Source organism: Corticium candelabrum, chromosome 11, assembly GCF_963422355.1.
Source record: "Corticium candelabrum chromosome 11, ooCorCand1.1, whole genome shotgun sequence".
Lineage (NCBI taxonomy): Eukaryota > Metazoa > Porifera > Homoscleromorpha > Homosclerophorida > Plakinidae > Corticium > Corticium candelabrum.
This window is the reverse complement of record NC_085095.1, coordinates 8,106,226-8,131,869: the sequence shown is the minus strand read 5'-3', so window position 1 is coordinate 8,131,869 and position 25,644 is coordinate 8,106,226. Positions and strand designations below refer to the sequence as shown.

The following is a 25,644-nucleotide window of genomic DNA, read 5'->3' as shown; positions in this document are numbered from 1 at the left end:
CGACAAAATGGCTGTTTTTTCGGGTTACAATCAAAGTCTAGATGCGCGAAGTGATGCCAGTGAAGAACTCTGTTGTGCAAGGCGAGCTCACGAATCGGTCCTAATTGGATCTAAACTGTACGTGTTTGGAGGATACTGTTTGAGAGATTATCCCGAGCACGAGTTTGAGTTTCGCCGTCAGCAAATTTTTTCTTACGATATTGTTACTAAGAAATGGATTCAGCACACAACTAAAGCAGAAAACGATTCTAAGATGCCACGACCTTGTACTGGTGCTAAATGTGCTGCTCTTGGGCATACTATTTATTCGTTTGGAGGACTTCAAGTGAACATTACTGACCAGATGAGGCTTTTCAGTAACAAGACATACGCGTTGGATACTACAACTATGACGTGGAGATGCTGTAAGGTTGACGGAACTGCCGTGCCTTCGGGCAGAGACAAGTATGCTCTATGCGTTGATGATACCAGACTTTTGATATTTGGAGGTTGGAGTCTTCGCATTGACAAAAACAGACTGCAAGATGGTGCTGTGTGGGTGCCAGAAGAAGACAAAATTGTTGGCTGGAATAATGAGCTATACGCTTTTGAGACGGAAACAGGTGGTGTCGATCTGAGCAAGACACGCTTGTGTTGTTTCATGTATTCTGTCTCTAGAGAAATGGGTATCAATACACACAAGTGGCACACGGCCTTCACCTCGAGCTGCTCACACCATGAATAAAGTAGGTGACGATCGAGTTATACTCTTTGGAGGAAGACAACCAGATAGGAGGATGAATGATATCCATGTTCTCAATTTAAGAACTATGGTAAGGTACATTCACTAGTTAATTAAAGGCAGTAAATTTTAAGTCATATTTCATCTGGTTGAGAGCTTTGGTGGCATGAAATTGTCTGTCTTAATTAAGGCCGGTTCACAGTACGATGCTGGCACAGCATCCTGCGAGCGTCCGGGACGTTGACAAGGACACTCACATGAGCGTCAGCGAATATGCTGGCGCTGTACCATTCACAGTATTGCATCTGACGAGCGTCCATCGCACAAAGAACACACTGCGACAGTGGTCTGGCGCTGCAAAGTATACACGTGTGTACAATATACTCGCGACAGACATGGACGACAATGTTTTTTGCTTTGTTGCGCTGCTGCGCCGTAGTCTCGATCAAGCGTTTTCTTTCATCCTTAGGTCCTTGTAGTCCTTTGACTGAACTTGCCAAACGCAGGGAAACCACTCACACTCGATGAAAACTTCCATGGACGAATCAATGATCGATGCCATGTGAACAAATAGAATATCCCGGATACGTCCAATGATTGACTTTCGATTGGTTGGAACGGAGCACGTGATGTCATCAGACACTGGGTAACTTCCGGCCAGGACACTCGATTAGAACTTTTCTTTATTCCAGCGTCGTGGACGCTCGCCTAGCATCGTGCGAGCGTTGCGGACATGTTCGCAGTGTGACGCTGACGCTTGCTCATCGTCAGCGTCCAGGATGCTCGTGCCAGCGTCGTACTGTGAACCGGGCTTTAGGGCTGTAATGTATGAGTAGATGTAAAGGTAGCTGTAGAACAGGTGTATCCTATTGGGTCTTAGCAAGGTTTTCGACTGCTAGCCAAACGTTACTGAATTATTAAAAGCGACAGAAACTTGAGGCTATATTATTTGTATTAAAATTATCACACATTTTACATGTCTAAATGTAAACCATGATTTAATTAATCTATACTGTACAATTTATTTATGGACAGCACTTTGTAAGAATATTATATATGACGAAATGGTTTTACATAAACTTTTTTCATTGGATTACAAGAAGATGACCTTGTTAGTTAGTGCTTATGTATGAGTGCTTACTAGGATCTCTCATTTAAGATTTAGCAATTTCGGAACATGCATGACATTTATGTAGCATATACAGCCCAAGTAGAGGGCCAAGGTTTGCTTGCATTCTGGAAATCCTTTGAGATACGTCTCTGCGTATAGTCAGCCTTGGTTTGATCATGGAATAAAACTAGGATTACAGTTTACCGTAACATCTAAAAGAAGTACTGAGAGTCCAATGTCTTACAACTATTGAGAATTCCTTTGTAGATGAGAGAAGTAACACGAACGTTTATTTATTACTCAAAAACATAAAGAACAAACAAATCATGCAGTATATCAAGGTTGACGTTTTTGTGTCAGACCTTTGACCTTGTCAGGTCAGACCTGTGGCAAAGAGTGTCAATCGAATGCATTTGGCACTGGCTTTGTCATTACCATTGTTGGTGGACATGCCATCATCACTGTTTATCAACTTAGTCTATTTTGCCTGCAATATGTGCTTCAACTTTCAACCAGCCTTTGTCTGAATATATGCTGTGTGATTTAGTTATGCTGAAGGAACAAAGCTGAAGATGCTCCAGCTGCATTTTGGGTACAGTAATTAAATTCTAGTCTGTTGTTTAACAAAATTGGATTTCCACAAGTGAGTATAGACTGGCACAAACTAGATAGTTATATGCAGAAAGTACTTTAGAACCTTGTGGATGTAATGAATCCTTTGTCTATGCTGAGTTGTTAATTGGTGTATGACATGTTTTGCAACAGCCATACCAAGGAGCTGTTGTCTACCTGCACAGTTAGGTTTCTTTGTAGTTTCTGTTGACTGCTATTGTTTCGGTATTGTCCTTGAAATGGGGAGATAAATGATAGAGCTGCTCAAGTGCTAACTTAAAGATTGTACATGTGATCAACGAGACTGTTCATGGCAACATTGTGCGTACAATAGCTGGTGATTTATATCTGTTGTCTCTGCAAGCTTACTGAAGTCGAGTAGTGCTTTTATAATATAATGCTTTCTACTGAAGACTCAGGAAACCATACTTTATGACATTATTGTGATTTATTAAATAGTACTGTTACTGGACTTCTGGTTAGAATTCATATAAATGTCAGTTAATTTGGTGTAGGATAGACAGATAGTAACCTCTCAGACACTACACTTATTTCATTTGCATCTTTTAAATAGACTTGGAGTGGAGTGATCCTTCCTAGTGGGGGTGTTAATGAATTGTGGCCATCTCCCAGATCACTGCACTCTATGTGTCTTGTTGCCAAATCTCTTGTCTTGATTGGTGGTATGAACAGAGATGGCGACTGCTGTAAAGACTTTGCTTGGGTGCTTGATGTCGATCAAATGAAGTGGGAGAAAGTCAGTATATGTTGTTTTGTCATTCAAGCTTGCATTTTAAGTTCCTGATTTAATGCAGCTCTTTTCGAAAGATAAGTCACTGTGTCGGACATGGCATACAACGTCTGCTGCAAGTTTTGTTGGCGGTTACACAGAGCTATACACCTTTGGTGGTACCCCAGACAACATATGGAAACCAGGGTCAAGAGATCTTCGTGGACCAGCAGTCATAACAATGGGTATTTGGTGTGATGTAAGGTGTCTGTTGTTTTCAACCTCATTTTTGTATACTTTTGTAGGTGTAAAAAGTTTGTACAGGTTGTGTCTGGAGGCAGTTGAGCTGCACAGAGGAATGGTACACCTGTCTATTCACACTCTTCCTCTGTCCATTCAAGAAGAATTCTGGGCTAGGTAAACCTGATTGTTTACATCTAGTTGCTGTCAAAGTATACATGTATACAGTATGTTGAAATTGTTTTTGATTCAACAGGTATGGAAGGAGTGGTGTGTAACATATATTGAGTGTGACAAAATAGACCAACAGGTATTCTTTTATTCAGTAGGATTTGTTTATTATTGATAAAAAGTATTGAAGCCTACTGAGGTTTCTTCTATAATGAAATAAGTAGCAGCGTGAAATACCAGAAGATAAATAGATACATGTCCTACACTGTTATAACATCCACTGCATGGTAGCGCCAATTATGAACTACACAGCTAACCATCTAGTTTCCAAGTTTATTGCTATCTGAACTACTGAAAATCTTTGTTAGTTATCTGCCATTAGTATTATGCCTGTATAGCCACGTGTCGGATTTATTCTGTTATTTGTGTTGATCCGTCAAATTCAGGTGATTTGCTGTAGATCACCTCCCGAATCCATGGCACGAATTCGTATATGTTTGTATAGACACCGGGCTTGTTTAGTCGACCACAGCCAACACCCCAACTAACCAGTCCACATAACTGGAAAGGGGTTTTGTTAGGTCTGCATTGCCGTTCTTCAATGGGGCATGAGAACTGGCTGCCTGAGTCTCCTTGACAGGCATCTTTTCCATTTCTACCGGCGCAGAACATTCGTTCTGTCATTGATCCATTGTGGTATCGAGTGGAGTTACATTTCCATGTTTTTTCCATTGGTATATTCATGCGTAGCAACTTGCAAGATCCTTTTCGACTGTATTCAGCAGTCTTCCCAAATCCCACCACAAAACACTTAGTTCTGTTGACACCTATTGTATCTTGACAGCTTTCTTCTGGTAAGCAAATAGTTGCAAGGTCTGATGGAGCTGCCAGTCGAAGTAAAGCAATATCATAGTCATATCGATGTTGCTCTGAGTTTGCTCTGAACAGTGGATGCATAATAACTTCACTGATTGGCAGCACATTACTATGAGAATCACGACATCGATTTTCTAAATCAAAGACAGCTTTGAACTCAGATGCTGGGATCTCTGAAGGAGAAAAGTGAGGAAATGCATCTCGCACACAATGGGATGTAGTAACTGCCCACTCCGGGTGAATTAGGTTGGCACTACACAAGTAATTTGACTTTCCTGTCACCTGTGTACACATATGCAATGATACACGGTTACAATCCGATCAAGTTTTATTATTTCAAGCTCTCTACCTTCAGAAGTATATTCCAGGGCCAAGCTAGGGATTCTCTCACTCCTGGTGCAATAACAATTTTTGCACTAATAACTGGCTTTCGACAGCCACAGGTACCTATGGACATAAACAAACGTCTCAAACCAGCACACTGCCATGTTCAGGTGACTTACTTTCACAATCATCTCCATAAAATCCTAGGACACAGTAGCATCTGTAACTTTTCCCCCCATTTAGAGGCAGACAGGAGCCACCATTCTGGCAAGGACCTTTATCACACATATTAACTAGAAGAATGTACAAGGCAGTCTTTTCATTCTGATATCACAGGCCATTATTCCTTAACTCTACTCACCAACACATGGAGGTAAATCACAAAGACCATATTCTTTTCTTGTATCCCGGCAATTCTGTGAATCAGTGCAGAATCTTTCTCTGATTCTAGTGCCATTGCCACAAGTAGCTGAACAAATGCTCCAATCAGTCCAAGGAGTCCAGATTCCTGAGACAAGCAGTTATGTAGTATGAATACCAACATTTCACATTTTAGCTGCTGACAAATGTATTACTTTGTCGACAAGGCCTTCTGCCACATTTCTTCTTTTTTTCAGACTTCCCCACACACCTAGCTCCACCATTTTGGGGTATAGGACTGTTACACAACCTGGTCCTGCTCTTAAATCCACCCCCACAGGTTTCTGTGCAGGTAGACCACCTAGACCACTGTGACCAGCCACCATTGATGACCTCCATTACTACCAAATAGAACACAAATCAAAAGTTGTGTCTGTCAGGAGGCAATACAAATCACAAACACACTGAAAAGAATACATTTGTAACTCAATTGGGATGTATGACTGTCTAATGGACTTTAGTGTGCACCACAAATGACAACGTTTACCTATGTTTATGGTGCGGTGGACTAATAGCAGGTATCAGCTGTTTACTTGGGTACTTACATACACTGGTGTTGATGGGAGTTCCTGGTTTGCAGCCACTGCATCTAATGCCAACGTCTTCCTTGTGATTGCAGTTGTTGTCATAGCTGTAGGAACATGCCCTGATGCAGGATTCAACACCTTGAATAAGTTAGCGGCATGTCAAGTGGTTTCATGTGCTAGTACCGTATGCTTTTCTCGTTTCCTCTGCAAACCACATCGTCCATGACGATGTGTCCTTTTCCTGGACCAAAAAACCGCCGCACGGGCGCTTCCGCTGAACCATACCCAAGCTCTCTACATGCAACGTCTGCATTTGCTTGTCTCCATAGGTCATCACACACTGTTCCCCATGGCCCTACATCACAGACACAATATCAGAACACACAAGTTACTGCACATTGTCTTCTTAGAACGGAAGCAATTCTGGGTCTTCTCTAGAGCCGGATACGACATACGAGATCTGTACTCCAACGCGTTTTTTGAGGAGTCAGTCATGTGCACAAGAGAGATACTTGTGATGAGTGACGAGCCAAGTAGTGAGGGAGAGGTGTCAACGTTACGCCCTAGACGTGTTGTGGGGACATTCGCATACCATCCACACTGCTGCTCTAGAAACTCTTGGATCCTCTCTCTCTCGGCCAAACGAAAGAGGCTACGATGTAACCTCATCAAGAGTCAAAAGGCTGTATCGTAAATTTGCATTGCACACAAACACGCGAAACCAAATCCACTTGAACGTGCATACAGTCGATAACTTGTTCTTGAGTGTTTACTCTCTACAGAAGAACTCGGGCAACTCAAATATTGTGGGAATGATGATCTACAAAGATGTGCGAAGGGAAGGAAAGCATCAACGTGGCGAAAACCCCTAACACCAAACCACAGAATCCAAGAACATTTTCGGCTGTTGTAAATTTGCAAATCATTCCTTCGCATGACGAAAACGCATGCATTTCGCTACACACTGTGCCCGCAATGATGTCAGTTGCTAGCCGTGAAGCACACAACATTGGATAGAACACCCAGATGGTGCAAATTGTTCCGTAGCCAGATGCACGCTGACACCTGGACAAACTACTGTACGTAAACCATCATCCTCGGTGTAAACTAACCTGTTCTTTGTAAACGAATTTCTACTCTTCCTTCACAGCCGTCTGTCCCATCCATTAGGCGAATCTGTGGAAGCCGGATTCTAGACGACGAGGCAAGTTCGAAGTAACAATTGATGAGGAGAAGGACTGCCGACAATACAGTGCAACGGTAGGAGCACATGGTTGGCTAAATTTACACAGCATATATTAGAGAGCTAATAAGACGTGGTACCGGCAAATTTAGTGCCTAGAGCTCTTCGAGAAAAAGTTGCATGCGAAGAGCACAGGCAGAAAGAAGGAGAATTCACATATCCTTACCTTGTGTCACCAAGAAGCTCTGAAACGTATGAGAATGTCTTCTACAAACGGTTGGCTGCAGAGTAAATAGCAAACAAGCTGCTCGTGCCGTGCTCAACGCTACTGTTGTGGTTCTGGGTCATACCGGGCGTGCTAATCTACTGTTACGCCTCCCTAGTAGGCGGGATTGGGAACGGATAATGGGCGTGGATATCGTCTCATCTGATTGGCGGTGGATAAGACCAACACAAGCCGCTGGCGCCTTGTGATAATGAGAGGGGAAATCAAGTTCTTTGTATTGGTATAACTACAGCTCTCTAACGTCATAAATAATAAAAGTACAAGTTGGTGATATCCTGTTACTGCAAACATGATATATAGCTACAGTTTCCAAATACATAATATTTATGGCACGTGTAGACTATAGTCTGTCTCTAATCTGAGTATGCTAAACAGCCTGGTAGCATTTCAGATAGCCATAAGATGAAACAATAAAGGAGCTCCTTGACTAGCAAACCATCCCATGCAGCTGTATACAATGTACTTTACTGGAATGTCAATATCAACAGATCTATCACTATTTTCCAAGGAAGGTCTTGGAGCAGTCATGGATTCATCTTTCTCATTATGTTTATTCTTGTCTGCTACAATCTCCCCAGGGAGTGTAAATGCTGGCGTATAGTGCATGTTGGTAGGGTGTTCCACAACAATCTTGCTACTGCTTACTGGTGTCAGTCCACAATTGAGAGTACACCAAGATATGACTGGTCTACACACTTTTTTCATCACAATCCGTACCAGAAGCAAGATAGATGATCCTACCACAAATCGAAGAACAGAAAGACCAATGATCTGAGGCAATGTGAATCCATTGGGCCTATCCAAAAGAGCTGTAGAAGCTCCAACATGTAGATCAAAATTTGATGTACCAATCACTAGCCCTGTTGAAAGGCCCAATAACACGACGGAATCAGGATATGTCAAAGTGTAAGGTTGTGAATGCGGATGAACAAATGCTAAGATTGCTGACCATACAATAACCATTAATACAGCAGTGTTTGATGTTCGCACATACGTGTCAATATCCACATCAACCTGCAACCATATTGCCAATATTCCACACCCAATGAAACCTCCAGACACGATGTCTGCAGGGCTGTGCACTCCCAGATATAGTCGACTAAACATGACCATGAAAGACCAAACAATTGTAACCAGGAAGAGAGATGTTTGCATCGTAGCTGTCCACTCATAGTGAATATAAGCATAGAAGAAAATGTACCACGGACAAATAACACCATTGACTGCGTGTAAACTCGGAAGAGCCCAATCTGACGTCACTTCAAGTGGAACTACAGCAGGAGATGGAGGTCTTGGAAGACACAATGTGTTTTTCAATATTCCCGTGACATAAAAACCAACAGCCAAGAGAAGCAGAAACAAACGCCCCAAACGGCCATCGACAATCCAAAGAAGGATGGGGATAATAAGCGTGTAGAAATCCTCAGTTCCAAAAAAACTGCAAACTTTCATGAAGATGTCACGTGGTGGGCTACGATATTTCTGGACGACCACAAGAAGTGGGGTCCCATACAGGATGGCTGTGAGAAAAAATGATCTGATGCGATGCCCTGGCTCTCCTAATCGATCAATGGGAGCACGAACAACAACACGGTTTTCTGATGACATTTTGATGAGTCTGCGCGCGTTGAATAACCTTGAGTACCCAGACTTTCGTGTGCGCTCTACTGAACGAGGAAGTAATGATCGATTTATTCTAATAAAATTTGTATGCTCGCATGCATACATTCTGAGCAGTGAATGCAAGAGACCCAACTGGTTTATGAGCGAAGCACTGCTCGGACAAATATGAGGAACTTCAAGACTTTCAGCCGTCTGCGCCATCATGGCTGCGATTTTTCTTCCCTGCTTAAGCTTAGTGTACCTCTAATGGAGTTAATAACATCACGGTATGAAGTTCGTCTACGTACTATCCAGTCTTGCAGAAATATCCTTTGTTAGCAAGGCACAGGCTTTAGCTATAGACTGAGCAAATTGGCACAGCAGGCCGGTAAGGTTCCTAATTTGTCTTACAGTACAGGAAAACGGCAATACTCAATCTGATCTACATTTCCGTACAAGACAAAAATTAAACTGCTAATGACTGATCATTTATTCCACCTAGCCCGCACGAGAGCAGCAGCAAATTGATCCAAATAGTCACGTAAATTAGAAATTCACATTTTCCAACAAGTACATAATTAGACTAGTACTAATTAATGTACATAAATTTGGGTCTTTCACATTTTAACAATTAACTTTATATCTGTCCTCCTCCTAAGCAAGGTGGCGACTTTGTAACTCTATGTCCTGATGCTTCCCATTGCTCCTTAGTTTTTGCTTGTATGGAGAGTGCATGAACAGGCCCAGCAAGTTCCTCCTTCAACATTTCATTTATTGTTCTGTGACGCTAAGAAACAGACTCAAAATTACCAAGTTGCATTCATGTTATTGTTTTGTTTAAAACCTGTATGAGACTCATGTCTTGGAAAGTGTCTGCAACTACAATCACTTTAAAGTGAGTCTCTGATCCCTTTGGCACATTATGCATGTAGCTTTCATTGATCACTTCCAAATAAGATGGCTGCAATGACACAACAGGTAAAGTCATACCATTAAATCTTACCTATGGTATACCAAATGCCATTATTTTACTTGCTGATTATTTTAATTAATAAGTTTAACTGAACTGGAGTCCCACAGCAGTTCAAAATTTGGCAGTGGGTGATATCAAGTGGAATACTAAATCTGTTTATGTCATTAAGTTAAACATTAGTAAGAACACCAAACAACAGTTTAGAGACATTCTGAAGTGTATCTTACCTACCTAGTAGTAAAACCTAACCTATAGCTATGATCCTATTTCTAGAAATGACTTTGATTTAGTCTGATTTTGTTTACAATGACAGCTAGGTAATGGAGCACCTGAAACTCATGTCTATATTTGTACAGTCAGACCTCAGTTATTTCAACACCCCATAATCTTGACACCCTCACTTTCTGGTGAAGGCACATTGACCTGAAACCAAGTTACATGGTCACTGTGCTACCAGAAATCAACAGTCCCATTCGTCCACCAGTAACAGGCAACAGAAACCAGCCGGATAATCCACCAGTCTTATTAGTCCGACAGACACAGTCAGTCACATTAGTGGACAGAAACCAGCTGACAAGACAAACCGTGGTCTGAATGTGATTTAGCTGAATGAGGTCTGACTGTATTAATTAATAATTGGCATACATATATGGGATTAGAATTTTAAAAACTTTTTCTCTGAAAAAATAAATAGATTTAGGGATTGTATAAAAAGTAACAGAAACAAGATGTATAGATAATATGAACCAAAGCCAGACATCATTAGTGAATCCTTCCAACCCCCAAAATGTATAATGTAGGGAATGTGGGGGTTGGAAGGATTCACTAATGATGTCTGGCTTTGGTTCATATTATCTATACATCTTGTTTCTGTTTCTTTTTATATAATCCCTACATCTATTTATTTTTTCAGAGAAAAAGTTTTTAAAATTCTAGTTTGGTAAGTTTTTAGGAGCGCAAAAGCGTGCAACATATACCTAGGGTGTACATGTCTTCATTAGAGCCTGTACGCCTTTTATAAGCATGTCTACGATTTAGCGCGGTTTCATTAGTGTTAATTAAACCTGTTTATACATGTATGTAACAGCTTTCGTTAGACATGATTCAGAAGTAGTTTACTCAAACTCAAGTGGTCTCTAGGTCTACGGGGTAGATACAGAACCATGGTATCCTAGCACACGTTGCACAAATATAGATCCTAATTTTTAGTGCCTTCGCATTGCTCTTTCTTCTGTGCGTGTATAATTGAATATGCAACGGCAGTTGGAATAGGACTTGGCAAAAATTGCTATGTGTACACGTAATTATTTGTCAATTTTGCTCCTGTGTACAACGCAGATAGCAAACAATTTCAGACTAGACCGGACAATGGCAAATATGATCGAATTACACAGTTCTGGTGGTAGATCTAGACTCTTTCATAAACTCTTTGGGCATAGTTGATTGGCGCTTCGTCCGTTGTCTCTGGTTGCCATGGACAAGCATCGCAAATACTGCTCTGTGATTGGCCCGAACTGTGCAACAGCATTGATGGTAATCGAAGGATCAAATCTGCTTGAAAGAAACACAAATTTTTTAACATTCCTTTCGGTTTCTTTAATCAACAAAAGAATAGAGTTCGGGTAATTCTAAAGCACTTTCTAAAGTTTCACAGCCGTACATAACGTACAAAAAGAGATATCCGTGGAGAAGAAGAAGAAGCAGAAGAAGCAGAACAAAATTGGCGCATGGGCCTCCGAGGCTAGCAACTGTTTTCTAGGTTGTTAGATGATTATTGACCAAAACAAAAATAGGATATAGTACACAACGTGTAAACATTTCATTATGTTGATTTTGAGAAATTTTAGTCTTCATTTACTATGTTTACTAAGCGTGCAAAAAGATGACCACGCCCCCACAACACTCCTAAACCTGGGCAATCCCTACAGACAGGGTACTACCTACCCTGTGATAACCACAACTCAAAATTTTGCCCTTGTTCATGTAAATGGTCATTTAGATGTTGATAAATATAGCATGCATACTTACCATAAAGGTTAACTAATGTGTTATGATTCCATAGACATTACTGTTGCATCAATTGAAAGACATTATTAATTAAAACGTGTCCGTCATGCAAGTTATTAAAATATTTAATCACCTGTTTTGTATTAGAGGAACACTAAACACATTCCAGTAAAAGTTCAAAGCTATAATTACATCAGCACCCTCACACGTAAACATAAACGAGAAGACGGCACGTGCACTGCAGACCTTCAAACCATCAACCAGTTTTCTTTCTATTCCTGACTGCACCGACATCTTTACAAATTAAGAACCAAATTATCACCTAGGCTTTACAAATAGGGAACAGAAGGAGATATAACCTTTGCGTGAAAATTCAACAGCAAACTCTGAGCCTGTTGAAACCTCACATCAATCACTGACCTGGTTATACCTATAAAACAAATATTAACAAATCAAGTAAAATAAAAATGCTACTGTAGGCAAAACCAGACCAATTCTTGACCAGCTTCGAAGCATAGGAAAGATGGAATCCGGGTCTTATCTATTTAACGTTCCCGTATAATGGAAGTACAAGATTGTAAATTGTTCGCTTTTGTACGATTTGTGTAATCTTGCATGGGCGGTGATACTAGCAGACTAACTGAAGATTTAGAAAATCAGCCTAGTATTGATTCTCGACCTCTACGACCTCAATCACCGGAAGAACAAGAATTTCTGTCAACAGTTACTCGATCCTCTGGCTGTAGGCGCAGCGTTCTAATTATTCTAGTGCCAGAATTGTACTAAATTTTACTGAATAGTGTCTCAAGAAGAAGTAGACGTTATTTGGCGCCGCTATCAGTGGCTTCAACCGAATGAGAGAGGGCTGATCAGCACATCTGTATTTAACCAGGCGCCTTTCACTAGCGACTGGTTTTTGGAAAGAGTGGCTCGCAGTCTTCCTGTAGAGGAGGATGGGCAAACCATTCGATTTAGTAGCTTTCTATCTGCTGTCAAGAAATGGAAGGAGAGTGACGTGGAAGGAAAGTTAAGAGCTGTGTTTGGAATCCTCGCCTCAGGACAGCGCATAGATGCAGACATAATGCAAGAGGTACTACTGCAGCTCAGACCTACTGAAAACAGAGTAAGCCAATGCCTTAGCTCGTTTATGCGTGTCTGTATTGTAGTAGTTCAAAATTTGTGCAACTCATCTGTTGAATTCAAACAGGATGTGCTGAAGCAATCTGCAGAGAGTATTGTCAATGCAATGGCAGTCCATACTGCAGGTACATAGACAAGCATGTACACATACTGTACAGATTAACAGTTGGAATTTTCCTTTAATTTAAAGTAAATGTATTTAGGAGAAATCTCTGAAGAAGATTTTATACAATGGTTAATGCAAATAGGAGAAGAAACTATTGGACCTCTCCTCAGTTTTTCTGTCACAGATGGACAGAGAAGGAATGCAACTAACAGACAAACAAGCAGACCAACTACAGATTAGACCGTCTGACCGTGTCTTCATTTGTGATATGCACTTGTGATATTGTTCGTTTCTCAAATGGGGTAGTAGTCAAGATCGAGATACTCTAATACACTTTTTTACACATTTGTATGGGGATCACGGATTCATTCCAACTGCATGGGAGTCACTATAGGCTGCAGACTCTCTTAGCAAGCTGTAAGACTGTTTCTAGAGGCTTCAGTTCTGCATGAAGTTGGTCGGAGGCCATAATAGCAAGCAACATACCAAATGGAATTCTCACTTGCTGTCATGTGATATCGGGCTTGAAGAAAGCAGAATGTTTCTCACTTCTATTTGCTATGTACCAATTTATGAAACTACCAAGTTGTTACTGATATGGACCACCACCAGTACACTGATGAAACTAACAATGGAATAGTCACCGTTGCTGCAAAACCAGACAAAAATGTGAAGTTACATGTAATCCTTTCTTATGTGGAACATACGGCAACTAAAGTTAGAGATCAGTTCTTTGACAGGATGATGACCTTGAGAACACTATAGCTAACAGATATGGCCGTCATGTTCCTTTACTGCTTCTAACAGTACTGACTCTTTGCCACCATTATTCATATACAGTAGTAAGGCTAGTCTTGCATAGCCAGACCCCTTTCCGCTAGCAACAGAAACCCCTAGTAGTCAGGCAACGACAAGGTGGTCAATCAGGTCTTAGTGACTCTGAGCAGGCCACTTATCTTCATGCTATTCTCAAGGTGACTATATTAGTAGAGCCAAATTCTATAATGGTTTACAACACTTGATTAATTCAGAAAATCACTGTCGCGTTAGCATCAATTCTGCAATGTAATTGTCCAAGATTTGATGTCTGTCCAAGATAGCTGTCCTAGCTACTACTCTTCTGATACAATTTACGGTTCCAAATATGTAATCTCATCATCCTTAGTGTGACCCTTCTCAATGCTCGTAAACTGTGGTGTCCTCTGTGGTGACACGTGTGGAAGAGGCTCGAGAACACGGATGTGCACATACTGACCATCACCAACATCCACCTAACCAACAGCAATTTATGTGTACATGACATGATGTAACGATACACTAAAAGTAATTAATTAATTAATTAATTAATATACAAGCACCGAATAATAAAAATGAAATTAACATAGCCACCTACAGTGCAATGACGCAGTCTCACCTTGATGAAGTAGTTTGTACCTGCGACAACTTGTGAACGGTAGCTGATAGCTTCAAACTTGGGGAACGTCTGTCCTGCTGCAGCTTCAGCGTCGGCCTTTACCTACAGACGGCATAATTATAAGATGACGTTATCATGACACATTCTGTTCAAATGAAAAGCAGAGTCGTTCGTTGGGCGCTAGCCGACCTGATCTGCCATCGCCTGGATCTCAGGAGTTGCAGGACGAGTTGGAGTTAGCCCACCAGCACTCATGATCACGAATATCGATGCTCAGTACACTGGACGTGGAACGTGTATGATTCTTACACATGCGCACACAAGTTGATTCAAGCCTCTGGTGCTTGTAGCGGCCCCACCCAATTAGGCAGGTGTTGAAGCTTCTAATTTAGAATTAGTGAATGACTGCTGTTCACTACGTACGCAGTCGAATGTGCTAGTTACAATGGAAAACATTGTTTTGCTGGTGCGAGCCTCAAAGGTCAATGACTGTACGTGTCGAAAGGCGTAGCAGGTGTAGAGTGTACAGCTGTGGTCGCAATGATCGTGAATATTTTACAACCAATGCAAACGTCAGTAACGTGCGCTAGAAGTTGTACATTTTAGTGTCATGATGTCTATGGCTGCTTTGCTTCTTGTTTGCCTGTTTCCTCTTCTTTTTATGAACAGTTGTGAGGCTCAACGCGTGCTCTCAGACGTAAGAGTATAGCACTCCTTTATGATTTCATGGGTGAGTGTAATGTGTCTTCCTGCTCGTCTTTTTGGACAGGCAGCTGAGGCTGGCAGTCAGTCTTCACAGGCACCACTTCTTCCACAACCTCAAACGTTTACTATGGGCCTGGACACGGCATCAGTTTGCTCCATGTTTGTCTTTCGAACTCCGCAGCGCTCAGAATTGTTGATGGTAAGTAAAGCCCGGTTGACAGTATCGACGCTGTCGCTCAAGACACCGCCTTGACACAGGCGGCATCCTTTAATGCTGACGCTGACGCTGGCATCTATGGCCTTGACGCAGGCGGCATCCTTTGATGTTGACGTCAGCGTGGAACTGTGAACCAGGCCTAAACCTAAATTTTACTGTAATTTAGCAAATTTCGAGATTCAAAAAAAAGCTAAAACTAGTTGTATGGTATCCGTAGGCGCCTCTCGTTCGTGAGTAACACGTCCAATGGAGTTTTCAGACCGTCTACTGAAACACAGAGTCCTAGCTAGACAATACGTATTTGTTGAAACCCTAAAGCCCTGTTCACAGTACGACGCTGGCACGAGCGTCCTGGATGCTGACGATGAGCGAGCGTCAGCGTCACACTGTGAACACACGTATGACACTCGCACGACGATGAGCGAGCGTCAGCGTCACACTGTGAACACACGTATGACACTCGCACGACGCTAGGCGAGCGTCCATGACGCTGGAATAGAGAAAAGTTCTAATCGAGCGTCCTAGCCGGAAGTGACCAAGCGTCTGATGACATCACGTGCTCCATTTCAACCAATCGAAAGTCAGTCACTGGACGTATCCGGGATATTCTATTTGTTCACATGGCATTGATCATTGATTCGTTGATGGAAGTGTGTGCGTGGTTTTCCCTGCGTTTGGCAAGTTCAGTCAAAGGAGTACAAGGACATAATAATAATAACTTATTTTTAAAACACCACATCTGGTGCAGTTCCCTCCTAGGGGCAACCTAAAACATAAAATAAGGATAAAAGAAAACGCTTGATTGAGACTACGGCGCAGCAGTGCAACAAAAGCAAAACGTTGTCGTCCATTCATGTCTGTCACGATACATTGTACACACGTGGTTACTTTGCAGCACCAGACCACTGCCGAAGTGTGTTCTTTTTTGCAATGGATGCTCATCAGACGGAATACTGTGAATGGTCCAGCGCCAGCGTCTTCGCTGATGCTCGTGTGAGCGTCCTTGTCAGCGTCCAGGACGCTGTGCCAGCGTCGTACTGTGAACCAGGCTTAACTGTCATAGAAGTAAACATGCAAACTTCCTAGTTGTTTAGATTTTAAGCCTGGTATAGGTAGTCGTCGTTTTGTGATCGTGATCAAGACAATTGAAATGTACAGTCTAGGTATGCACTCAGTTTTGTTGTAACGACAGTGGTATGGTATACACTGACATAGAAATTGATATCAGCAAACATTGACTATCAACAGTGTTAGATGCAGCACAGTGTAGTAAAAAGGATTGATTGTAGTATGGGACGTGTGAATAGTTGACTGTAGGTGGCATTCAGCTAATAAAGGTGTTTCTTGGTTGTCAAGTACACAATCCCTAGCTACAATACAAAAGGATGGGGCGACGAAAGTTCAGGAAGCATTTTCTCCGTCGTTCGGTCACTTAGACGAATTGTTCTTAGGCTCATCTGTAGTCAGACACGGAAACGATTTTTAAGGTAGGTCCTATCATGAAACGTGGTTGTGGGGAGGAGAAATTTGAGTTTTGTGTGTGTACACACACACACACACACACACACACACACACACACACACACACATATATATATACCAAAAGCTCGATGGAGACCCATATAGGACCACGCCCATTTCTTTTGTGCGACCCGGATTAGAAGCCTTGCTACACTCAGCAACAATAAACTCTATACGCACAGACAGACTAAGCACTAGCTCTACTAGGCCTTACAGCTCTTCTAATCTCTAACAACCAATTCAAGTCTTTAGTAGTAACTCAATCTATGTTAATAACTCCTACTACTAATTAGTCTCAATACACCACACCTTCCCTTCCTTTTGTTTACTACTCCCTGTAACATTGTCTACAAATCTAAACGTTTGGGAGGACGTCTATTTTGAGCTGGATTTCTCCTTGTCGCCTCCACTTGGCGAGTCGGATCCTTTTGATCTTCTGATTCAATAAGTGAGGGTTGGTCTTTTTTTGAGCGGTCCACTGAAATATCTGGACCAGTGGTCGTAGGTCTATCATCTCTTTTCAGTTGATCAGCATGTCTGTGTATATCTCCCTCTTTGCTTTGAATGTGGTAATCAACAGCTCCTGGTTTTTCGATAACCGTTTCATCTACCCATTTATCTGTTCCTCGATAATCCCTTAACCAAACTTTCTCTCCAACGTCAAAATCTCTTTTGCTTTGGGGTGCTTGTTCTTGCTGCCTAAGTTGTTTTCTTTGTATGTTGCTGGCTAAAGTGGTTTGTAACATGCTCAACCTTGAACGTACTCTCTTTCTCAGAAATAGCTCGGTTGGTGGTGCTCCAGTTGTAGAGTGGGGCGTGTTTCTATACTGAAATAGGAAGGTTGCTAGTTTCTCCTTGACCTTTCCTGGTTTTTTGTTCATGGCCTTCATTGCACTTTTAAATGTTTGGACACACCTCTCCACCGCACCATTTGACTTTGGGTGATAGGGTGCCGACTTCAGATGCTTCACCCCATTCTTATTAAGAATTCCTTAAATTCAACTGATGTAAATTGTAGTCCGTTGTCAGACACTAAGATTTTGGGATCCATATCTAGCAAAAAGATCTTGAAGTGCTTGAATTGTAGCCTCGGTGGTGGTTATAGACATCGGTATGACCTCCATCTATTTCGAATAAGTGTCCACCACAAGGAAAAAATTCTTCTCTAGGAATGGTCCTGCAAAATCCACATGGATCCTTTGGAATGGGGTATCCGGCCACACCTAAGGATGTAAAGTAACCATTTCTGGGTCTTTGCTCGATCTTTGACATGCACTACATCTCTTTGCGGCTTCTTCTATGGCCTTATCTATTCCAGGCCACCAAATATGTCTCCGTGATAGTGCTTTCATTCTAACTGTTCCCTGACGACTGATGTGTAATTCCTTGAGTAACTGAACTTGAAATTTCTGTGGAATGATCACTCGAATTCCCCATAAAAGGCACTCATCTTCCACGGTGATCTCCAATCTTCCAGCGAAATATGGTTGTAATTCTTTGTCAACTTTTGCTGGCCATCCATGTAAAGTGTATCTATACACTTTGGACAATAATCGATCCTTTCTGGTAGTTTGTCTCAGATCAGCACTGGTCATTGGTATTGAGTTCAGTTGCATTAAATTGACCTTGCTTGCTTGAGCTGAACTGTTCTCATCAGCGTGACTCTCTTTCAAGAGTAATCTTGATAATCCATCTGCATTGCTGTGTTGGTTCGTGGATCGAAACTCGATTTGATATTGATATGCCACGAGTAGTATTGCCCATCTTTGCAATCTAGCTGCAGTTACAGTTGGTATTCCCTTCTTAGATCTAAAAATGGTAGTCAGGGGCTTGTGGTCTGTAACCATAGTGAATGGTCTTCCATAGAGAAATTGGTGAAACTTTTTCACACCAAAAATTAGGCTAAGTGCTTCTTTCTCTATTTGGCTATAGTGTTGCTCTGCTTTACTCAAGGTTCTTGACCCATAAGCAATAGGACGTTCACTTTTATCAGGCATAATATGTGATAAAACGGCTCCAATTCCATATGCTGAAGCATCGCATGCTAGCTGTAACGGTTACTCACTGTTGTAGTGAACTAATACTTCAGCTGAAACAAGTTCCTTCAACTTGTGAAAGGCTTCCCTGCACTCCTTGCTCCATTTCCATGGTTGACTCTTTCCTAGCAGTTGATTCAGTTGTCTACGAGACATTGAAAGATTCTTCAAGAAACGACCGTAGTAGTTTACCAGTCCTGAGAACGACTTCAGTTCTTGTACACTGCATGATACTGGTGCTTCCTTGATTGCTTGGATTTTCTGAGGGGCGGTACTGAGTCCTGGTGCTTGTATGCACTAACCCAAATATTTCACTTTGGTCTGCATCCACTGGCACTTGTTTTGTTTCAATCTCAGACCAAAATCTTGCAATCGCTTTAGAACTGCTTCCAAAGTAGTCAAATGCTCTTGTTCATTCTTCCCTGTGATGAGGATGTCATCCAGATAACAAATGACTCTAGGAATTCCTTACAACACACGTTCCATAATGTGCTGAAACAATGCTGGGACACTGGCCGCACCCAAAGGTAGTCTTGTATACTGGTACAATCCTTGATGTGTATTTACCACAGCAAAAGATTTCGATTCTTCTTCCAACAAGACCTGTTGGTAAGCTTGGGTCAGATCTAGTTTCGTAAATTTCTCTCCCCCTGCAATTTCTGCAAACATCTCTTCAGGCTTTGGTAATCGTTACTGATCCACATACATACTAGGATTTTATTGACACTTTGTAGTCTCTACAAATCTTTACTGAGCCATCCGATTTTGGAACAGCCACTATGGGTGATGCATATTCACTCCATGATATTCTTTCCAATACTCTTTCAGTTTCTAATCGGTCAAGTTCCTTTCGATAGCTGTTTTCATTGATTGCATGGGGTACACTTCGTGGCTTGAAGAACTTGGGCACTGATCCCTGCTTGAAGGAAAGCTTTGCTTTATACTCTTTCAAAGTTCCAACCCCTGGCTGAAACAGTTTCTCATATTCTTGATCAGGTTCTCCACTGTTTGCTTGTCTTTGGCTACTCGCTGTATTTTCAAGCTTTTCCGGTCTATTTGGATTTTCTCGAGCCAATTCATGTGGACCATTTCCTGCTACTACAATCAAAGGCAAGGTTTCCTCTTCACCATCATATTTTACTTGCACCATGGTCTGCCCAATCACGTTGATTTTTTCATTGGAGTAGGTTGTAAGCAACAAATTTGATTTGTCAAGTGGCTTATCAGAACATCTCTGCCATTTTGCATGAGAGACAATTGATACCGCTGCGCCAGTATCCAATTCCATAGGAAGCATGACTCCATCCACTTGCATGTGATGTGTACATTTAGGCTTGGTCCCGCCTTTACTCTAATTGTATGCACATCATACTCTTCACTGTCAACATCTGACGGCAGTTCCACTCAGTTTGTTTTCACAGGTTTGTAACCTTCCACTGTTCTCTTGTGCTGGCCTGGTACAGGAGTCTTGCAAACTCGAGCGATATGACCACGTTTACCACATTTTCTGCAGTCTTTGTCACAATGCCAACATTCCTGCACTGCATGACCTTCTTCCCGCATTGATGACATGCATTCTTGGAATCTCTGGAGGTCTTCTGAACTTCTGTAGATCTCTTCATCCTTGCTCTGTAACATACCACATCCATGTCGCCACTACTTTGGTTGTCATCCTTGCGATCTATCATCGTGCCTCTCAGGTGACCAGTTTTCATTTCCGCTATCTCCATGGCAATTTCCATAGCTTCTGACATGATGAGATTGCGTTCTGACAGCAGCTTCCTCTGTGTTGTAGCATTCCGTAATCCCGACACTAGCTGATTTGTTAGCTGTTCCTCTAATTTCTCGACAAATTCACAATGCTCTGCGAGACGTCTCAGCTCTGCCGTGAACTCTGCAACACTCTCTTTCCTTTTGATGTCACTTCCTGAACTTGAACTTCTCCGTAATCGCCAATGGCTTGGGAGCTAGCTGGTCGGACAACATGTTTGTTAGTTCATTGTAAGTTTTTGTTGCTGGTAATTCAGGTGCCGTCAGGCTACGGAGAAGCCTGTATGCTCTGCTGCCGATAATGGTAAGGAATACTGCCACCCTCTTCTCTTCTACACCGTCACCATTACCTGCAAGACCATTTGCCTTTAGGTACTGATCTAACCTTTCTTTGTACTCTGTCCACTCCATCTTGTCTGGATTACATTCTTCTGCTCTTCCCAGCATATGGCCTGCTTGTAGCATCCTTGTCACCAGTTGTTACGTATGTGCACGGGGTTCAGCACTGTTATTATATTTCCTTACAGTAAACTCTATACGCACAGACAGACTAAGCACTAGGTCTACTAGGCTCATACAGTTCTTCTAATCTAACAACCAATACAAGTCTTTAGTAGTAATTCAATCCGTATTAATAACTTCTCCTACTAATTAGTCTTAATACACCACAGTTTGTGTGTATACTCTGTATGTACTTGCACCAGATTTTGGTGTGTGACAACAACAACAACAACAACAACGTTATTGAAGTACTAAGACTGCGTTGTTTTGTTATCTAAAACTTTGGACATTGCTAGCATATGCAAGTTGTATTGTGTGTGTTTTCATATTATTTTGTAGGCGTAATTAATTTAAATTTGTTTGGGTTTGGACTTCCTTTCAGAGTATAATACTGTAGAAGGAATGGCTGTCCTTGGCTTCGTTTTGCCTTTCTGCAGAGTTTACTTGTCTCATTGTTTAGATGTTGTCTGCATGTCTTCAAGTTGGTCAGTTGTGTGCAAGTCTAATACTGTATATTGTTTAGCTGTAATATTTATGACTTGCAAGTGTAGAGTATAATCCGTTGTCTTATTTGTAGAAAGCCTTTCAACACTACAAGAAATTGATTTTTGGACATGAATCCAGAATGAAGCTAAAGTCTAATTGTGTTAGTTTCGAAAATAAATTAATTCTGTACATTCAAATTAAACTCTGTTAGCATTATTCTTTGTTGTAGGTGAAAGGAGTGGTTATAATTGTTAGTGATGTGAGCACAACACACAATCTATGTATGCAGTAACTGAATTGAGGATTAAACTTGTATATATAAATCACGATGTGATGTCAGTCTTATGCGTTTTCAGATCCTTCTTTGGAGACTAATGAGTCCTATACACTAACAGTCTCTAAATCAGGATATGCCACTCTGAAGGTGTGATATGGTATCTGTTGTTAATGAAGGTGTGTTAACAGTTTATGGTCTGTCAGGCTATAACTGAGTTTGGAGCTTTGAGAGGTTTGGAGACGTTTAGTCAGCTGGTTACATTTAATTTTACTCACAAGCTTTACCAGGTTGGGAGATGGTTGGTTAGGTTACAATGCGTTTTGTGATGTATCTACTCTGCTTATGCTTGTTTGTGCTACTTTGTTCTTTGTTTGCATGTCTGCATGCATACTTACTTATCCAAGTGCTTCTCTATCAGCAGCAGAGTTACTTCTGATGAACAAAGCTAGGTAGTTAGTACAGTATGAATCTTGTAGACATGCACATGTAGTGGCTGTAGTTTGTCTGTATGTCCTTTACCTTTTATGTACTTTACCTTTTCTAGGTACTTTACCTTTTTAGGTTTCCAATACTCCATGGAACATAATAGATTTTCCAAGGTTTCAGCATCGAGGCTTGCTAATAGGTAGGTTAGAGTCATTCTTGTGATTTGATGTGATATGCTGGAGTTATCAGTTTGCTACTTAACAGTGTGTTTCCCAACAGATACAGCAAGACATTTTCAACCAGTGACTAACATAAAGCGAGTTCTAGATTCTATGGCATATGCTAAACTGGTTTGATCATTACATTTATTTATTACTTATGCTTTATGATATGATTCTATTGGCACAACTCTAGAATGTGATGCATTGGCATATTGTTGACACTCAGTCATTTCCAATGGAAGTCAGAAAATATCCAAACATGTGGGAAGGCGCTTATTCTTTCTGGGAGAGGTATACACAGGAAGATATTTACAGCATTACAGAGTAAGGCTTTTGACAGAGCTAGTGATTTTGTTACTTTATTACGTTTGTATTTAGACATGCAAGACTGAGAGGGATTCGGGTTATAGTAAGGTTGTTAGTAGCAGCTATACTGCCAAGTATTTTAGTTTTTTTTTTTTTGTATAGCCTGAATTTGATATTCCTGGTCATGCTGCATCATGGTGTGCAGTAAGTGTTTTGTTGTTGACTACATAGTGTCAGTCTCACTTGTGGTTGTTTAGGGATATCCAGACTTATGTCCTTCAAGTACTTGCACACAACCTCTTAATCCTTCAAAGAACTTAACGTTTGAAATAATTGAGGTGTATTGATTAGTGGTGATAATGAAAGTAGACTTGGCCTAGGTGGTAGTTTGTCGTTTCTGAATCTGTTTTTAGGATTTGTTGAAAGAAGTAACTGGTCAGGCAGATGCTCCTCCTCTGTTTCCAGACAGATTTCTTCATTTGGTAACCATTTGAATTATCAATTAAGCTAGTTACCTGTAAGAGATAACCACTTTTTGGTGATACAGTGTAATCTTGTGTTGAATTTATAACCTTTAGAAGGGCCAGGATACGCGGTTCATTTCAAAAGTTCGTGCCAATGCATAGGTCAAAATTGACACGCTGCACGTTAACGAAGCAGAGGACAGTTACACTATTTAGTCTAAAGCCTGACACAATCACATGCTAGCAGCCAGAAATCTTCAGCGAAATTCATAAAAGGAAAAAGTATAAAGGGGTGATAGGGTTTAGTTATGAAAACTCATTTAAATTAAGAGCCACTGAAAGTCTCACAATTTTAGTTTGTGTTGTGTGTGTGTGTGTGTGTGTGTGTGTGTGTGTGTGTGTGTGTGTGTGTGTGTGTGTGTGTGTTATGCTATTGCTTTGTTGATTGGCTGTATTGTGTTATTTACTAGGGGGGAGATGAAGTTAACGTCACATGTTGGGAGACTTCCTCAGCAGTTAATAGGTGGATGAGGAAGAACAACCTTGACAGTTATGAAGGTCCTAGTGATCTTACTGTCTTTTGAACTTGTATATATTGCTGATTTTGTGTATAGATGTGTATAAACATTTTGTTCAGTATGGGCACAGAGTGAGTGAATCCATTGGGAGGAATGTGATCAACTGGGAGGAGGTGAGTGTGGGTGAATGCTCTAGGGGATTAAATTGATCAATTAATGTCTATTGTGTTATACCACTTTTGAAGCTGGTTACTTGATTTGACTGGTGTAATATAGAATGACACTACCAGATGCTGTTTATCATGTAGTATATACAGTAAAGTGATTTAAAGTATTTTTATTTTTTATGTTGATTTAGGTTTCAAATAACTTTGGGAATACTTTGAATTCAAATACGGTGATCCAGATTTGGATTAGTCAAATAAACATTGCTAATGTGAGTTGTGTGGCTATAATTAAATATGTGGCAATCTAGTGTTGAATACTACTGTATGCAACTTTGAAGGTGGTTCGCAATGGATATCGCTGTATTGACAGTTATGAAAATCATTGGTATGTCATGGAAGGGTAACTAGACTAGATGATTATGTTACCTATAGTCAGACTATGTGATGCATGAGTTGCTGCATGTGTAATATGTTAGTAACATTAATGCATATAAGTTATCTGGTGTCTTTAGGTATTTGGATTGGCATCGCACCAAATGGCAGACTGTCTACACCCATGAACCTTGCAAGTTTGTGCACAATAAGGATGATGAAAAGCTTGTCATTGGTGGAGAAGTGTATGAATGTAAACATTTACAAACAGCTTCATGTTTGAACATTTGTATATCTGTGTAGATGTGCTTGGGGAGAATACATTGATGGCTCAGATCTTGACTCAACTATTTGGCCAAGAGCTGCTGCAGCTGCAGGTAGGATGCTAACGCTAAAATTTAACTCTCTTCTTGCAGTGATCATGGATGGTCAACGATTGTCTCGTAATTGTAATTATGAATGCAACAGCAAGAGCGTAGCATCCAGTCCATAGCCAGACTGGTTTTGAAAAATGCACTTTTGCCAGACCCTCAATGGCATCAACTTTAGTTTTAGGGTATAGCTGATCATATTTGAAGTCATGGCAGTACTTTGTGCTTGAATTCTCCAGACACCAGTTGAAGGTACTTTGTGTAAGTTTTAGAATTAGACGTAGCTGTCACTGCAGTTCTCACTGGCCCTAAGGTTGTCCTGCTTACCTACTGGCATTACAATGCTTAGCCTAGTGTTAGGCTCAACCGGTAATCAGTTGTTGCCTACGTCCATGGGATACTAGTAGTCTGCATTGTAGATTATAGGAATTTTCTTTTTATGTGTAGAACGTCTATGGAGCAGGAGGGATGTTAATGACATAGATTCGATGGAACCAAGACTAGCGTCATTCCGCTGTCTTCTCCACAGGCGTGGCATTACTTCTTCTCCATTGCAATCTGATGCCAGAAGAGAACCATTTGGTCCAGGTGGCTGTAATATGCAATGAACATTAATGAACTTTTAATTGTATGTATATCACATTGTATAGTTGTGTATTGATGCACCAGTGTTAGTGCCACTTATTTTTATTTCTAGTTAAATAGTCAATATTCATAGATATACAGCCACTATTGATAGATATATACAGTCAATATTGATAGATCAATCAATATTATAATGAATCATAAAATTACCATTTCATGCGTGAACGTAACTATTTCCATTATTTAGAACTGGATCAT

General features: G+C 41.0%; 7 protein-coding genes across 8 annotated transcripts; 3 read left to right on the top strand and 4 right to left on the bottom strand.

Annotated features, from left to right (window-relative positions):
- Nucleotides 1-7: 7 nt before the first annotated feature.
- On the top strand, nucleotides 8-3,779 carry LOC134187288 (kelch domain-containing protein 1-like). The gene is made up of 6 exons (XM_062655404.1): nucleotides 8-602; nucleotides 658-812; nucleotides 3,019-3,201; nucleotides 3,260-3,419; nucleotides 3,480-3,591; nucleotides 3,671-3,779. The coding sequence occupies exons 1-6, from the start codon at nucleotides 8-10 to the stop codon at nucleotides 3,690-3,692; spliced, it is 1,227 nt and encodes a 408-aa protein (XP_062511388.1). The 3' UTR covers nucleotides 3,693-3,779.
- LOC134187433 (neurotrypsin-like) lies at nucleotides 3,728-7,574 on the bottom strand. Of its 2 annotated transcripts, XM_062655552.1 has the most exons (9): nucleotides 7,142-7,574; nucleotides 6,845-7,010; nucleotides 5,916-6,087; nucleotides 5,751-5,851; nucleotides 5,361-5,546; nucleotides 5,147-5,293; nucleotides 4,965-5,078; nucleotides 4,811-4,908; nucleotides 3,728-4,743 (listed from the first exon to the last, which is right to left on the bottom strand). In XM_062655552.1, the coding sequence occupies exons 2-9, from the start codon at nucleotides 7,002-7,004 to the stop codon at nucleotides 3,997-3,999; spliced, it is 1,725 nt and encodes a 574-aa protein (XP_062511536.1). In that variant the 5' UTR covers nucleotides 7,005-7,010; nucleotides 7,142-7,574; the 3' UTR covers nucleotides 3,728-3,996. The 2 variants fall into 2 exon arrangements, with proteins under 2 accessions (XP_062511536.1, XP_062511534.1); XM_062655550.1 differs by lacking the exons at nucleotides 6,845-7,010; nucleotides 7,142-7,574 and adding an exon at nucleotides 6,188-6,760.
- A 14-nt stretch (nucleotides 7,575-7,588) lies between these two features.
- LOC134187287 (uncharacterized) lies at nucleotides 7,589-9,025 on the bottom strand. The gene has a single exon (XM_062655403.1). The coding sequence runs from the start codon at nucleotides 9,023-9,025 to the stop codon at nucleotides 7,589-7,591; it is 1,437 nt and encodes a 478-aa protein (XP_062511387.1).
- Nucleotides 9,026-9,279: 254 nt separating this feature from the next.
- LOC134187434 (DNA-binding transcriptional regulator BolA-like) lies at nucleotides 9,280-12,320 on the bottom strand. The gene is made up of 5 exons (XM_062655553.1): nucleotides 12,275-12,320; nucleotides 12,143-12,213; nucleotides 12,030-12,077; nucleotides 9,648-9,764; nucleotides 9,280-9,590 (listed from the first exon to the last, which is right to left on the bottom strand). Exons 1-5 carry the CDS (start codon nucleotides 12,297-12,299, stop codon nucleotides 9,441-9,443), a joined length of 411 nt encoding a protein of 136 aa, XP_062511537.1. The 5' UTR covers nucleotides 12,300-12,320; the 3' UTR covers nucleotides 9,280-9,440.
- Nucleotides 12,321-12,352: 32 nt separating this feature from the next.
- On the top strand, nucleotides 12,353-13,901 carry LOC134187428 (uncharacterized). The gene is made up of 4 exons (XM_062655546.1): nucleotides 12,353-12,525; nucleotides 12,584-12,906; nucleotides 12,991-13,048; nucleotides 13,127-13,901. Exons 1-4 carry the CDS (start codon nucleotides 12,399-12,401, stop codon nucleotides 13,267-13,269), a joined length of 651 nt encoding a protein of 216 aa, XP_062511530.1. The 5' UTR covers nucleotides 12,353-12,398; the 3' UTR covers nucleotides 13,270-13,901.
- Nucleotides 13,902-14,034: 133 nt separating this feature from the next.
- LOC134187429 (leukocyte cysteine proteinase inhibitor 1-like) lies at nucleotides 14,035-14,784 on the bottom strand. Its single transcript, XM_062655547.1, has 3 exons — nucleotides 14,633-14,784; nucleotides 14,444-14,545; nucleotides 14,035-14,300 (listed from the first exon to the last, which is right to left on the bottom strand). The coding sequence occupies exons 1-3, from the start codon at nucleotides 14,696-14,698 to the stop codon at nucleotides 14,160-14,162; spliced, it is 309 nt and encodes a 102-aa protein (XP_062511531.1). The 5' UTR covers nucleotides 14,699-14,784; the 3' UTR covers nucleotides 14,035-14,159.
- A 91-nt stretch (nucleotides 14,785-14,875) lies between these two features.
- On the top strand, nucleotides 14,876-25,603 carry LOC134187426 (uncharacterized). Its single transcript, XM_062655544.1, has 20 exons — nucleotides 14,876-15,140; nucleotides 15,213-15,347; nucleotides 21,771-21,839; nucleotides 21,909-21,960; nucleotides 22,036-22,103; nucleotides 22,160-22,243; nucleotides 22,518-22,581; nucleotides 22,662-22,732; nucleotides 22,797-22,927; nucleotides 22,982-23,012; nucleotides 23,072-23,113; nucleotides 23,167-23,247; nucleotides 23,323-23,391; nucleotides 23,844-23,931; nucleotides 23,988-24,064; nucleotides 24,250-24,327; nucleotides 24,397-24,443; nucleotides 24,571-24,675; nucleotides 24,734-24,807; nucleotides 25,249-25,603. Exons 1-20 carry the CDS (start codon nucleotides 15,054-15,056, stop codon nucleotides 25,407-25,409), a joined length of 1,614 nt encoding a protein of 537 aa, XP_062511528.1. The 5' UTR covers nucleotides 14,876-15,053; the 3' UTR covers nucleotides 25,410-25,603.
- Nucleotides 25,604-25,644: the final 41 nt, after the last annotated feature.

Excerpts from the sequence above, each read along its gene's own strand:
- LOC134187288 (XM_062655404.1), top strand. The coding sequence starts at position 8 with ATGGCTGTTTTTTCGGGTTACAATCAAAGTCTAGATGCGCGAAGTGAT. Across the intron at positions 3,420-3,479 it reads ACCAGCAGTCATAACAATGG|GTGTAAAAAGTTTGTACAGG; the intron begins GTATTTGGTGTG and ends ATACTTTTGTAG. Across the intron at positions 3,592-3,670 it reads CAAGAAGAATTCTGGGCTAG|GTATGGAAGGAGTGGTGTGT; the intron begins GTAAACCTGATT and ends TTGATTCAACAG.
- LOC134187433 (XM_062655550.1), bottom strand. The coding sequence starts at position 6,401 with ATGAGGTTACATCGTAGCCTCTTTCGTTTGGCCGAGAGAGAGAGGATC. Across the intron at positions 5,547-5,750 it reads TCCCATCAACACCAGTGTAT|TAATGGAGGTCATCAATGGT; the intron begins GTAAGTACCCAA and ends TCTATTTGGTAG. Across the intron at positions 4,909-4,964 it reads TTATGGAGATGATTGTGAAA|GTACCTGTGGCTGTCGAAAG; the intron begins GTAAGTCACCTG and ends TTATGTCCATAG.
- LOC134187287 (XM_062655403.1), bottom strand. The coding sequence starts at position 9,025 with ATGGCGCAGACGGCTGAAAGTCTTGAAGTTCCTCATATTTGTCCGAGC.
- LOC134187434 (XM_062655553.1), bottom strand. The coding sequence starts at position 12,299 with ATGCTTCGAAGCTGGTCAAGAATTG. Across the intron at positions 12,214-12,274 it reads TCGAAGCTGGTCAAGAATTG|GTATAACCAGGTCAGTGATT; the intron begins GTCTGGTTTTGC and ends TTTGTTTTATAG. Across the intron at positions 9,591-9,647 it reads AAGACATGAGTCTCATACAG|CGTCACAGAACAATAAATGA; the intron begins GTTTTAAACAAA and ends TCTGTTTCTTAG.
- LOC134187428 (XM_062655546.1), top strand. The coding sequence starts at position 12,399 with ATGGGCGGTGATACTAGCAGACTAACTGAAGATTTAGAAAATCAGCCT. Across the intron at positions 12,907-12,990 it reads TCAGACCTACTGAAAACAGA|GATGTGCTGAAGCAATCTGC; the intron begins GTAAGCCAATGC and ends GAATTCAAACAG. Across the intron at positions 13,049-13,126 it reads AATGGCAGTCCATACTGCAG|GAGAAATCTCTGAAGAAGAT; the intron begins GTACATAGACAA and ends AAATGTATTTAG.
- LOC134187429 (XM_062655547.1), bottom strand. The coding sequence starts at position 14,698 with ATGAGTGCTGGTGGGCTAACTCCAACTCGTCCTGCAACTCCTGAGATC. Across the intron at positions 14,546-14,632 it reads TCCAGGCGATGGCAGATCAG|GTAAAGGCCGACGCTGAAGC; the intron begins GTCGGCTAGCGC and ends TGCCGTCTGTAG. Across the intron at positions 14,301-14,443 it reads GTACAAACTACTTCATCAAG|GTGGATGTTGGTGATGGTCA; the intron begins GTGAGACTGCGT and ends GCTGTTGGTTAG.
- LOC134187426 (XM_062655544.1), top strand. The coding sequence starts at position 15,054 with ATGATGTCTATGGCTGCTTTGCTTCTTGTTTGCCTGTTTCCTCTTCTT. Across the intron at positions 15,348-21,770 it reads AGCGCTCAGAATTGTTGATG|AAAGCCTTTCAACACTACAA; the intron begins GTAAGTAAAGCC and ends TCTTATTTGTAG. Across the intron at positions 24,065-24,249 it reads ATGTGATCAACTGGGAGGAG|GTTTCAAATAACTTTGGGAA; the intron begins GTGAGTGTGGGT and ends ATGTTGATTTAG.